This window comes from Saccostrea cucullata, unplaced genomic scaffold (genome assembly GCF_032062105.1).
Source record: "Saccostrea cucullata isolate Sc308-1 unplaced genomic scaffold, CSIRO_AGI_Scuc_v1 ctg11497, whole genome shotgun sequence".
NCBI classification, from domain to species: Eukaryota; Metazoa; Mollusca; class Bivalvia; order Ostreida; family Ostreidae; genus Saccostrea; species Saccostrea cuccullata.
The window spans coordinates 80,343-95,109 of NW_026925944.1; the positions used below are offsets into that span (position 1 = coordinate 80,343).

At 33.5% G+C, this 14,767-nt stretch overlaps 1 protein-coding gene and 1 long non-coding RNA gene across 2 annotated transcripts; one reads left to right on the forward strand and one right to left on the reverse strand.

The window, feature by feature from the left end:
* Positions 1 to 4,133: 4,133 nt before the first annotated feature.
* On the reverse strand, positions 4,134 to 6,061 carry LOC134270131 (uncharacterized). The gene is made up of 4 exons (XR_009992733.1): positions 6,001 to 6,061; positions 5,832 to 5,909; positions 4,451 to 4,522; positions 4,134 to 4,193 (listed from the first exon to the last, which is right to left on the reverse strand). It is a non-coding gene; the product is annotated as an uncharacterized LOC134270131 (long non-coding RNA).
* Positions 6,062 to 10,955: 4,894 nt separating this feature from the next.
* On the forward strand, positions 10,956 to 12,403 carry LOC134270132 (uncharacterized). The gene is made up of 3 exons (XM_062752312.1): positions 10,956 to 11,337; positions 11,457 to 11,684; positions 12,209 to 12,403. Exons 1-3 carry the CDS (start codon positions 11,009 to 11,011, stop codon positions 12,366 to 12,368), a joined length of 717 nt encoding a protein of 238 aa, XP_062608296.1. The 5' UTR covers positions 10,956 to 11,008; the 3' UTR covers positions 12,369 to 12,403.
* Positions 12,404 to 14,767: the final 2,364 nt, after the last annotated feature.

Below are 14,767 nucleotides of genomic sequence, written 5' to 3' on the forward strand. Positions count from 1 at the left end.
CGGTTGTCATAAATTACAAACAAATGTACCTTTTTGTTTTTGTCTTGTACATTTATTATTACTGTATATTATTACTTTATTTTTCCTCGACACAACTTGAATATAATATTCTATTTTTAACCTGTGTCTCAAATTATAATTTCATCATTCAACCCGTGTTTCAAATTACAATTGTATCACATTATTTTTTACTTATGTTATAATGTTAGCACATGTATTTCTGTTGTTGGGCGGTTTTTTAACCCCACCTTTGCAAATTTATTGTCATTTATTCAATTATTTTTGGTTAATCAATGTTTGACATTAATTTCATCATTTGATCAAATATATTTTATGATAAATTGAATAAATGACCTTTCTCACAAACAGAAGTTGTTCTGTCTTTCATTGCAAATGAACTCAGACTCACTGGAGAACATAACTGGTTTGTTTCATGTTGAAAAATAAATGGTATTTTATGGAAACATGATATGGAATGAAATTTAAAGTTTTCAAGTTATTGGAAAAATTTGGGTGACAAAAATTATATTATATCATGTACTGTGATATTCTATGAAAGGATAAAGCATATTATTAAAGATATAGAATATCAAACTTATTAAAATATTTTGAAATAATTAAACTGTAATCATTGGCAAAATAAATGTAAAAGAAATAAACAACAAGAGGCCCATGGGCCTTATAGGTCACCTGAGTATCATGCAACAACTTTCAAATGACCATGATGATTGAATTTTGTTCCTGTTTAAAGCTAGATGCTATGGCATTCAAAATTTTGAAAGAGGCACCATTGCTAATCATAACTATACACTTAGCAATTGCTTAATTTGGTTACTTAATACCCACAGGCAGGGTAGGAGAACAAAAAAATGCATTTCAACTTATTAGTAATATTCAGCAATAACCAGTAGTGCCCCTACCACACATGAACCCCTGACCCTAGGTCCACACATTGCACAATTTTTGAAAAGGCACCATTGCTTATCAAAAATGTTTGATTAATACTAAGGAGCAGATTTCAAATAATTAATTCAGTTTCAGTATATAAGTAGAGCCCCTCCACCTCTATGGTACCCCTGACCCAGGGGCCTTGAAATTCACAATTCTGGAAGAACGACCCATGCTAATCATAACCATATAGGTAGTTCATCTGCTTATTACCTAGAAGCAGAGAAGATTAAAGATTAATGTATTTTCACTATATATATATATATATATATATATATATATATATATATATATATATATATATATATATATATATATATATATCCCCACCCTAACACCAGAACTCCTAACCCTGGGGCCATAAAATTCACAATTTTGGTACAAGTACTCTTGCTCATCATAACTATGTACTTAGTTAGTCTATTTAATACCCAGAAGCAGAGAAGAAGATTTCCAAAGAATTAATGCATTTTCACTTTATAATCAATAGAGGCACGCCTTAACACCACAACCCCGTACCCTGGCGCCATAAAATTCACAATTTTGGAAGAGGCACTCTTGCTTATCATAACTATGTACTAAGTTGGTTCATTTAACACCCAGGAGCAAAGAAGAAGATTTTCAAAGAAATAATGCATTTTCACTATATATTCTATATAGCTCCGCCCTAGCACTAGAACCCCTGACCCTGGGGCCATGAATTTCATAATTTTGGTAGAGGACTCAATGCTCATTATATTCATGCCAACAGGTTGACTGCTCGATGTCCAGGAGTGAAGAAGAAGATTTTTAAAGATTTCATTAATTTGAGTGATTTTTGCCCCACCCCTCAGGCCCCAGGGGGGTTGGGACCATAAAATTCATAATTTTTGTTCCCCTTTACCCATAGATGCTGTATATCAAATTTGGTTGAAATTGGTTCAGTGATTTCAGAGAAGAAGCTGAAAATGTTTAAATGTTAACACACTACACGCGACGCACGACGACGGACGAAAACGGATAGCAATAGGTCACCTGAGTGACTCAGGTGACCTAAAAATCCTAAAGGACAATTGTTGTGGGGGATGTTAACGACGATTTGGCCATATGTCAGTCATATGAAGAATACAAGAATACTTCCTTCATCTAATCGTTGTTTACAATTGATTCATTCTGTACCAGATAAAATTTTCTATAAGTAAATTAAGATCGAATCTTAAATACTTCTTTAAATGAAGTAAACTTTAAAGTAATCCGATCCTTAAATGCTGAAAATAAGGAGTTAATGAATAATTGAAAATGCTTCGAAGAATGTCTCTGAATTCTAAAGCAATGAATAATTACGCACAGTAATTCTTCAAACTTCATCTCTTAAGGCCCTGTCAAACCAAGCTGCGTTCAAGAGGAGTCATTACGGCGTTGTTAAATTTTTAAAATCGCCGTGGAATCGCAGGGAAATTGCATAAATTTCTGTAAATTTTTCACAATGTGAAGATGTCAAGGCGTCCCTATACGGCGACGGACGCGATTCTACGGCGATCTCACGGCGTTCTACTGCGTCCCACGGAGATCTGTCGGCGAATGACTGCACTTTCGCGGAGTTTTCACGGCGTGTTAGGAGTTTTCACCTCGTGTTCACGGCATTCTCACAGCGCCGGCTGCGTTCACAATACGTTCACAATGCGTTCTATACCCATTGATATATATTCAGAAGGAATGGAAAACATTTTTGTTTAAAGATTCAAGTTAAACGATGAAAAAGATTTCTCATCATGCCAAGAGAAATTCTTAGTAATTAAAAATGTTCTATTTGAATAATTTAGAACGAAATTATTAATAGTTTTATGATTAAACTCCTTCTTTTTTCAATTTTATCGTTCAGATGTGTTGTTAAATTTATTTTTGATTTTATTATGAATGTTAAAAAAATAAACACACTGAAAAGTTGCCACAAAATTTAAGTGAAACAACAGAACAAGTTCTGGTGTAATTTTCTCTTCCATGTCTTAAATGCTCCTAGTGCAACAAATACGTCAGAATAATTGCTGATCAAATATGATGCCATTGCTTTTGTTTTGTGAGCTGGTTGACAACGCCGTGAAAGCGCATTGTGATCGCCAACGGACGCTGTAGAAACGCCATGGGAGCGCAATGATCGCAGTTTCAACTCCGTGTTGTCGTTGTGTTATCGCAGTCAAAAAGATAACAAGACGATTAATCTTATTACAAGCTCCGTAATTTTTAAGCGCGATAGAAACGCAGAGACATCTCCAAGGACTCCGCGACATCACCGTGAGGTCTCCGTGAGAGCGCAGTCTACTATCATTGCGTTCATGCTGAGATCATGTGCGTCTTCACAGCGTTCGTACGGAGCTCCCACTGCGTTGTCGGAGATGTCACCGCGCTGCTACGGCGATCACACAACGTTTCTACCGCTATCTTATCAGACCGCGATCACACGGCGCGTACTTTGTGCATGCCCAAAATGATCGCCGTCCCATGGCTTTCTAGAAGTCCCTACGCGGCCATACGGCGTTCAGTGGAGATATCGCCGCGTTGTAACGCCGCTGTAGGAGATTCTACTGCGATCACCTCGGCATTTTGCATTTTTTTATGGTCGCCGTGAGGACGCAGACCCGGTGTGAAAGGGGTTTAAGGTTAGTCATATTATATAAAGGGTAAGGTAATGAATCTCAAATAAATTTTCAGGAAATGCGAATAAAACATCTACTATGCATTTCTTATTGAAAATTAATCAATTTTCATATTTTAGGACCAACAATGATAGATATCCAGGTATTTGAAGAAAATTGCATGATTTTTAAACTTATAGGTACTTAGTTTTCAAATATTTGCTTCAAACATTTTATGGTGCATAATGTACTTAGTATAAAGCATTTCCTATAATTGAAAAAAAACATAAATATCTTCAATTTTCATATCAGGCTTTTAAACCTTTTTATTTAAGGCTGGACTGAAGAAATTCAATGACTTTAACAATTTAATTTTTAGAATACATAAAAGGACTTGTAAAATACTTGTAAAAATGAAAACTGACATGAGTGATTAATATTTTTTTTTATATTTGGATAAATGTAGGCCAACAAACTTATAAGTCAGCGAACAAGAAATCCAGTTAAATTTATTATTGGTTTTGCAAGAATTCTCTATAAGATTTCTGTTTTTAACCTTCATTTGATATTTACCCTGGGTGGAGCTTTGGCACGCATGATAGCAGTTTGGCTCGTGGTTATAATCATAAGCAGCTGAAATACATGTAAATCTTAGTAAAATTGTATTATACATTTTAAATCAAAGACATCATTTTGCTGTTGTTAATTATAATGTATTTGAATGTTACACTGTTGAGACGTTGATAAAAAGTTATGCAATTCCTCTGTGTATAGAATTAGAAAGTTAGACATATACCACAAAAATTTACTGCAATCAAAATTGAGACTATTTGTTATGAATAGTTATATCGGCCTCTTTGGCTATGTTAATTATTATGTGTTATTAATACCTTTCATATGAGAGATAAAATCATCTAAGCATCTGGTGTTCATATTGCTCAGGCGGAGAAGATCATCCCAGACTGAAAAAAGCATTATCATGGAGTAAGAATTTAACAAAATGCATTTAACATTCTTGAGAAAGCTTATAGTCAATATTTTGCCAATAAACATAATTTTCATATCCAATAAAACACGAAAAAGAGTAAAATACAACACAAAAGCAGACAAAGAGTATGATTTAAGGGGAGACAGGGAACATGTCACATGACTAGAAAGACATATTACGTCATAATTGGTGATGATATACATGTTAAACGTTGTTAAAATCAACAGTTATTGTGTCATTTTATACTAAATTCTAAAAATGTTTTTAAAACATTTAATTTTAGAAATTATTATTAATAAATTTTTTAAAGATCTTGCCATCATTTAGAAATTGTGAAGTTTCCCAATCCACACATTGGTTTCTCTTTACCCTGCAGTCTGACGTCAGTGACGTCATAGACGTAGTGTTTCAATTCTCAGTGCAGCGAGATCAAGTACACACACCCGTCATGATCAGTTTTATTTCATAATAAACAGGTCACAGTCAATGTATCGTGATAAATTTCTGAGGCAGATTTTTTTTAATTAATATTTTTTCGTATTGAGTAGTAGAGATTCTCTCTATTTAGATAATTTTGAATGTTTATGTTTTCGTGTGACGTCACAATTGATTTCCCGCACTCCCGCAAACATGAAGCGTTTTTATCATGCTTACGTCTAATTCAACGATGTCCTGTGCGATATTGAGGTAAGCTTCACCCTATGATATTTATGCAGTGAATAATTACGATGAAGGACTGACATTCAATCGTAAATTTAGAAATATTTATTGACAGAATTTTTTCCAAATGAGGTTTTTGTCGTTGAAGCTGCCTTGAAAAATGCAGAAATTATCCCACCCAAATACTATATAAAATTAAAACAATTGCTTTCAGATAATTTAAACACTATAAATATTCTGAAATATTTGAGTATAAAGTGTTACCTATCATATTTATTGTTTGGACGTAAAAATTCGCATTATGGACTCCGTTCTGAGCCCGTAAACATGAAGTATCTAAACTCCATACAAACTCTAAACAGGGTGGTATTTGTGGGGCGATATCTTTTAAATAAGTCAAGAAATCCCATGACAGGACCTTTTTAAAATGTTAAGTACATATTAAATAAGTAATATAAAAAATACGAAAAACATTCATTGACAGAAATTTTTTCAGGTAAAGGTCCTGTTCCTCCTTAAATGGCTTGAACCTCTTACCGTTACTTCTTTCAAGTGATGTTTAATTCATATCCACAAAAGACATGTTTCCAATGTTTCGATTCCTCAAGAAACTCAGAACAAACCTTTATTACGAGTGTGGCACTGTATGGTCGTAACAGTGTGATGGGAAGGTAGGTGAGTGAAGTACGTGTTCATTATTTCTAGATGAAATAAAACAAATTGATTATTTTCTCTAGTTTTTAAAAGAAAAATCAAAAACATAAAATATGACCATAAATTATTCTTAAATACCTTGGAAGTTATGGTCTTGTCTACAACTATTGTCATAGGTATCTGTCAAAAAGAAATGTTATTCATTATCATTATACATCATTATAATTATTCTAAACTATACAATTATTGCTGTTTTTTTAGGTCAATACAATGATTTAGCCATCTGAGGAGTACAATATTAACCGAGCCCGAAGGGCGAGGTGAATATTGTACTTCGAAGATGACTAAATCATTTTAGTGACCGAAAAAAACCCAGCAATAATTGTTTTATTATACGATTCACTGATAAATGATACAGCTCATTACTTGTTTGCATTTAATTAAGTCCTAGCCAAATACAAGGGAGAAAAGCAGAATTAAAATGTAAATAAACCTTACAAGTCGTATCAATTTGAAATGTTTTTTTGTTGTCAATTTTAGTTGTCATGAAAAAAATATACGGTCGAATGTCAGTCTTTTTTATAGAATAGATTTTGAAAGGAAGGAGCATTATCAGGGAAAATTGACTGCCAAAATGTAAAAATTGTTGTTCAGTAAAAGTGTTGGAAGGGGGTCTCCCTGCATCCCCTCTTACCACCCTCGCCCAAAAATATATATATTCGCTTATGTTTTGTTCACAAGTAAAAAAAAAAGTCATAGTCGTTTAAATAGCTTTCCAAAACAATTTGTATCAATTTGGAATTTCCCGATCTATTTTTAGATCAATGTAAAGGAAGTAAATCCTTGTATTCACCTGGAACGTCATGTGCAGGTCAACGTTATTTGATCGGAGTGAGTTGTGTCAAAGGGATTCAGTAACTTTACGTAAAAAATGAAGGTTTGAGAGCTGTGCCGAATTTGATTTCTTTCCTTGTTTCGGTATAATAAACAATTCATTGCGTGAGTGTTTGGGAAACATGAAGATTTATTCAGCCAAGAAATATCATTCCCTTCGGCCGAAGCCCTAGGGCAATATGATTTTTTTTTGGCTGAAAAAATCTTCATATTTTCCTCATTATCATGCAATAAATGTATAATATTTTAGAACAATCGTTAAAACTGGGAGGAAAAATCCTTACAAAGAAAACTTCCCAATGTTTTACAAAAGAAGAAAACTCTCCTTGGATGGAATTTAGACTTTTTTCATGTATGAAGCTCAAATAATTATTTTATCAAACTTCTGTATAGATAAATTTATCATTCAAGTTTGAAAACTTCAAATATTCGATAATTAAAATCTTTTTCTGCTGTAAAATCTTCTTAAGTCGAATGTTTGAATTATACCTAAAGAAAGCACTTAACTCAAACTATAATATCATGTTTTTAAATAAAAATATAATTAAAAAAGTCCTTTTCCTGCTATTATGCAAAGGAGATACATTCAGGCGATTAGTTGTCTCTATAAAATGATTACGTCTTTTTGGAGAATATTAGCATAGTCCAGAATTTGCAGAAAAAAACAAATCTAACCGTTCGAACGTTAAATAGATGTACAATGACACGCTGTATTAAAGATTCTGAAATAAAAATATTATTTAAATTTATTCAAATTTAAGGAGGAATATTACGGTAAAGATCTCGGTGTTCTAATATTTTAGAAAGAATAGCAGGGTCTACGTTTTATTATGAGAAGCTCCGCGTATGTTTAATCGAAAGAGGAAAAAGAAGACACACATTTTCATTTTGTAAAAAAAAATCTGAAAGTCAAATGAAACTGAGATTAATGTAAGAATCTTTTGGTCAAGTTTAATTTCTGTGAAATCAGTAATTCTTAAATTTTCAATGTTAAAGTGGTATAAAGTGAAAAACAAATCCGTGTCCTCAATGCAATGTGTAACTTCAAATACGTGACAACTCAACACTTCAATCCTTCTTTTCAACGAGAATGTGGGATTTTACTGTAAATGCATTCAGTGGTGGAAAAATGCACCCCCCCCCCCCAACATACACACACTTTGAAGCGATACAAATCAATTCAATTCAATTATTGTCATGAAATAAGAACTTCGTAGTTGGTCTCGTTTTTTACTTACGAGTTGTTCGGTAATGGTAGAATATATGTCTGTCTGAACACGTACAGCTGGGAAGATTTAGACCTGAAAAGAAATGACACAATGACGTGACATGATGTCAAATCCTCTGAAATAATATATGGTTTGACTATTGAAGGATGTTTAAAAACCGTACAACTTTGAACTCTTATTACTAAAATAAGGCATACTATCTATTATTAAAGTGACATCATCACCATGTGAAAGCTAGAAATATATGAATGTATGTCTATCGGTCGTATATACATGTAGTAGTGTACTTTAGAGTTCTGAAATGAACTACTAGTATATACCTATAAGTACTTACTTGCCATTTTCTTGACTAATGTTGTCGCACAAATATGATCCGTTTGCCGCAGGTAATCCAATTGTTTAAACACTAGAAGAAAGTTACGATTAGAAAGAAAAAAGCAAAATAGGTTTTATGCTGGTCAAAGTGTTTTCTTATTTTTAAAACTTGAAGTGACGCTTTTCCAATTTATTTTTCATTGCATTTACAATGATTAAATAAATGATCTTCTACAACTGTCTAAATTTTTGGCAAATCTGTATGAGAAGAAATAATCATACTTCATTTACAATGATGCTACTTAATTGCATATCAAAACACATAATTTTTGAAAAAAAGAAATAATCTGGTGACCGTCATGCCGTCATGCATTTAACTTTTTATTTACGACAAAAAAGTAGTATCTTTTCAAGAAAATTTTAAAGCAATCTATATAGTACCCGAATACGGTGAAAGACAGTTCTCCCTTTCTGCATTGTTGAAAACATCTGAAAAAATGAGAAGCATATTTCAAGCAACAAAATGCAACGACGAAAACAGTGTGACAGTAATTTTCCCCCAAACATTGTAAAAAATGGGATACATCCCATAGATTATGATGAGTGAGATATCATTATCATAATCTATAGGGTACATCCTCTCTATATCCTTGGGATATATCCAGTTTGAGCATTTTGTGGGAGAAAAATTCCACTGGGAGAAAAAATCTCAACTGACACCTTTTCTTCCATGGGAGAAAAGTTGAATAGTTCTTAGGACTAAAAATCCCATCATTCTCCCATGGGATTCAGACTTTAAGAACTTCATATCTGTTAAAAATAGACATGTTTGTTAGTTCAACACGAGACCCTCTAATGCTGTATTGTAAACGTTTTACATTTGCTGTGTATTCTTTTTAGCGCTTTAGGCGGAAAGCATTCTCCGCTAATTCAAGTACAACGCTAAATTCCTCGCACATATACCTATAAAGAAGAACATTAAGATATGTGCTAAAAAAAATCAAATCCACGCTAACTTGTTCAAAATCCAATTTCCGCCAAATATCGTAATACATTTACATACGATTTTTCCTTTGTCCTGCGCCAAACCTGTCTAGACCTACGTTGTATATAATATATAGATGTCATAGCTTTTATTTTCCTGTCAATACTTCCTGCAAGGGCTGTGTTCAGAATTGCATCCAAACCGTTCTCAGTCACCTTTGTTGTTACAGTTTGGTCATTTTACTTTCCCTTTTCTTACATTGCTGCCAGTACCCATGTTGTCTCTCATCTCTTACTGCTGTTGATTGCTGCTCTGTGACTGGTTATTGTTATGAAGCCTATCACCAGCATAAAAACCCATTCAAACACATTTTTCATAGGTTATGCGTCATTTTCGTCGCCAATTTATAACAATTTAAGGTAGATCGCGGGTTTGCTGACGTCACAATAGTATAACTAGTTTTAATTGTAACGGGGACCGTTACAGATGTTCCCCAAACGCTCCCCAAGTCCCTTTTTGTGCCATTTTCCTGTACGACATTTTTAAAATATGCTCATTATCAAAGAATTTCATATAAGAATTATTAAAGCTACAATGATATCAACTATATTTTATTTAACTCATTGCACGCGCACGCACGTGCATGCACATGCAAGATGATCACAACATGTTGTCTTAACCATAAACATTTCTTTGTGTCGTGAGAATCAATAAGACAAATCATAAAAAATGTAAATGTTACCATTTTTCAAATATATTGGTCATTTTGCATATTGTGCGCGTGCACTTGCATGCATGCTTGTCCTTGCATTCCATTTTGATAGTAGCATAATGTAGTAATCCATCATACCTATTCATATTCTAAATTTCATCCCGTTTTGTTGAGAAACAAGAAAGTTATAGGCATTTAAAGTTTCAGCCAATCAGATTGCAGCGCATGTGCATGCGCATGCTTTTATGATAATTGTTATACATCATGCTGTAGATCTTCATTATGTATGACTATGTTCAAAATTTCAAAGGATTTTTTCAAAAAACAAGACAGATATTGAGAATTTAGTTTCAGCCGATCAGAGCAAAGCGCACGTGCATGCACGTGAGTTCTTGCTATTTTGACCATGTCATTATGTCTATACTACTAATATATCCTCACATTGTGAGTTTCAAAGCATTTCATAAAAAAAAAAATAGAAAAGTTGCGGCTATATCTATTATATTGGTCATTTCACGTGTTGCACGTGCGCGCTCTTGCAAGCACGTGCGCGCAAAATGACCTTGATTCCGCAAATCTACATAACATGTCTACTGACCCTAAAAAGGTTTTACCTACATCGGATGAACAGTTTACAAGATCACTCCCGGACAAAAAAGTACCCAGGAAGAAGAAGAAGAAGAAGAAGAAGAACAAGAAGAAGAAGAAGACTAGATACGATCTCGTTGCGAGCAACGAGAGGTCTTCCGTCCGATTCAGGAAAAAACAAACTCTCGTTAAATCGAGCTGAAAAGTGATTCAAAATTTTGGTCACAAGGAGGATTGAACAAAGGTCGCCAACGTAAATGCGCTTTTTTCCCTCTTTTATCCCCAACGCACAAACCGTCAAGGTATTGTGAGTACTGCTCTAAATATACTTGTGTATACTTTTGCAACAGTAAAACTGTCTAAGAATTCGCGAATCGCCGCGCTTTCTGTAAGCCCCGCCCCTTTTCCCAAACTACGTCATGGATGCTGAGGTTAGACAAACATCTCTTTATAAACATGGCTGCAAAGAGGCAAGATCAACACGTTTTTGCAATTTTATCCGACTTACCTCATGACATATCCGAAAATTATATAGAGGGAGAAATTTCCATGAAAGCAAGGCAGCAAGGCTTTAAGTATTATAGTGAGAATTATTTCGAGAGGGTGAAATTGTATAAAAGCGACAAGGAGAATGAAGTCCGAATTTCCGCAAAATGTCACCGCTCCCAACGGAAAAATGACTCTCCGCATTCTTTAAATATAGACGTATCGCCAGGATCCTTGGGTTTGGCGCATTGTTCATGCACAGCTGGGTATGTTTTGTTTTAAAATTTGATGCATATGATTTATCGATACATTGAACATGTTGAATATTCCGATATCTTTGCTGTGAAAATCGTAAAATTAAACCCGACACTCGTTTTTTTTCCAGAGCCAGTGGGTCATGTTCTCACATTATTGGCTTGCTGATGGCTCTTCAGCATTGGATTCTGATGGGTTTTAAAGCAGTCCCTGATAATCTAACATGTACTAGTATGCCCCAGCAGTGGTCTGTGCCAAGAGGAAGCAAGATTGAAAATTCTGCTGCTCCCCAAATTTGCATTATACCCCACCCTGATAGAAAACAGAAACCTGTAGAAAATGTTTTGACAGAATGCAGGTAAGGCCAAAATAAAAAATACTCCTGTTTCCTGTCACCGGACTTACCCTACATTTTACCCTTTGACCCTAATAGTTTCTATTACATTTTCATTTTTGGGGTAACTATTTTTCTAAAATACTGAAGTCGGCCAACGATATTTACAGAATTAATACAACACAACTGTACAGGATACCTTTACTTTATAAATCTTGATTAGCAAACTTGCTTTGTAAACTGTTAACATATCATTTTCTTGTTATTACATGCTATATGTACTGCATTCATTGAGTTTTGAAAATTAATTTTTTTTCCAAAATGAAATTTCTTCCCTACCTACCGACCCTAATTTTTTTGGTCAGGGGACAGGAAACAAGAGTATATTTTCTTTTGGCCTAACCAAAAATATCGTTAAAACCTTATAAATTAAATAACATTACTATTAGCAACAATTAAAATTTGTAATTTCTACATGTATGTATTTATAATCTAATTTTTAAAGTTTCTTGATTAAAATTCATTACCAGGGTACATTGTATTTTTAGGAAGATTTATGTGAATGGAGAAGATGTTGACCATTTAAAAGCCTTAAAAGGATTGCCAATCAGTTACTTGGTGTCAAATCCCATGAAGAGGAAAATGATCCATTTGGGTGAAGTTGGAATAGGAAGTGGTCTAAGCACACATGTATGTTTTGTACTATAATTCAGATTACTTCTCTCTAGCTCTCTCTATTTCTCAGGCAGAACAAATATTTTAGAACTATAATCATGATAATTAAGTCAATATTTCAATACTTTATCATATGTGATATGCCGGTACATCATGTAATTAAATTTCATCAAATAACAACAATATTGCATGTGTGCATATACCGGTAAACATGAATAAAATACATAATTATACACTACATACTAAGGGGTAATGCGTTTAGTCAAGAAAATACCCAATTACATGTATGAAATGCATTTTAACTGGTTAATATTTATTTTTAAAAAATTAAAAGCTTTGACTTAGGTTTTGTTTTTAATGCAAGGAGGAAAAAAATTTGAAAGCATAGCACAGACATACCATATTTGGTTAATCAAAGTAAATAAAGAGAGTTTGAATTTTCCAGATAAAATTTTAAAACGTTTGATTCTCTCAATAGCTCTTTCAACGTGAACTCTATGTTTAGCTATTTTCTTGGTTAGTAAAGCATCACTCTTGGTCATTTGTTTTCCAATGGTTGCAAAGGGTGGTATGTTTAATTGCAGCCCACATTTCTCTACTTCCTCTTCGATGTTAAATCCTTTATCTGCCATGAGTCCATCTCCTTGGAGTAGGTAACCCTCATCCAACAAGTCTTTGAGCATGTCTTCAAACTTTGATCGCACAAAAATATCCTTGTCAGATATACCGCCACTAAATAACATGGAAGCAAATGTAACTGAACCCCTTGGATCACACACTACTAAACCTTTCATAGTATTGCAGCTTTCGATGTCAAACTAAATTCTAAAACGCAGCATGGTTCGAGGTTTTCCGGAAGTATCGTCGCTCTAAATTTTACACAAAAAATCATGAATTTCACAAAGAGCACAGTCGTTACCGCAAAATATTGAAACAAAATAATAATAATTATTGTTCGACAAATAATTTCCAATGAAAATATTTTGCGGTAACGAGTGTGCTCATGGTGAAAAAAATAAAATGTCAACGCGTGTAAAAATGCTATGATCATGAACCACCATATTTGTCTTTGTCTTTTATACAAACATTAAAGGATCAATTAGAAAGGTGTATAAAATTGATTATGTAAGTGGATTGACACTCATATCACACCTGTAAGAAAATGTCAACTGAGGCACCTGTAGAGCATGTCTGACTACTGGAATAAATATGATGGTTTCAGTCTAAAAACATATCCGTTAAAAGTGCCGATTTATCGACAGTTCTTTTTCCAGAATTAGATTTGATTTACAGACAAGTACAACTTTCAACTTACTATATGTGTGGCTATCGCAAATATAAACTTTCACGTCAATTATTATGTTTGTTTATGACTGTGACGAGTATAGGAAATTAGAGTTAAACTTTGTTATAAGAATCCGTAATTTTTTTTAGAGTGAGAGTCAGTGATTCATTGGTAGGTCATAGGTTATCAAATTAATAGATAACACACATGGTGATAGAAAAAAGCAGTCAATTGTTCAATGAAGGCAATGGATGTGAAAAGAATTTAAAAATAACATTTCTGAAATCAAAGGAAAACAAACTTATGATTTCACAGTTGGACATGACGTTACTCGGTGTACGTCATTTGTGACGTCATAATAGATGCAGTCATCGGGAATCAGTGACCAGGGAGAAATGGTGAAATTCCCTTTTTTTAAAGGATATACATGTAGTTTTCTATCGCTTTGTTAAATTTATTAAATTGAAACGGGAAATTATCTATTAAAAAAATTAATAACTCTGTAAACTGGATTCAATGTAGAACTTGTGTGTGTGTTTACATAAAATGCACATGATAAGTATTTTAACTATTCGATTTAAAGAGATCACGGTGGGCATGCGTTGACATAAATTATACGTTCATTACATACAATGATATGAGCATTTTTGTGAACTACAGGACTTGTCTAAAATATATTAAAAATTATATAATTTACTGTAACATTTTCTTTTAAAATATATTTTTTTAAAGATAAGAACTTTTTTAATGTTCGTCCTTTGTATACCCCCCCCCCCCCCTTCTTTTCTGAAATTGTTTACTACGACCATAAATGTGTTTTCTATTTCAAGAAAAAGTGAGACCATTTTACACTTTTCCTCTATAAATGCTGTCTATAATAAGGTCTTATTAAGGAGCCTTTTCTGATAAAATCCATCTTTCCCTGTAATAAAACATGCAGTAAAATTTTAAAGTCAATCGGAAACAATGTATTAACAACACACTACAAATACCAATCTCCATACATAAATTATTTTACTGGATTAAACATGACCCAGCGATTGGCTGGTTCGTGAAGATGAGAAAAACAATCTGAGATTGAGGTGTGCGCGAATCTCGCAGATATTTCTCGCTTGGCTGTGAAATTTTTTTTAACAACTGAGGCCTA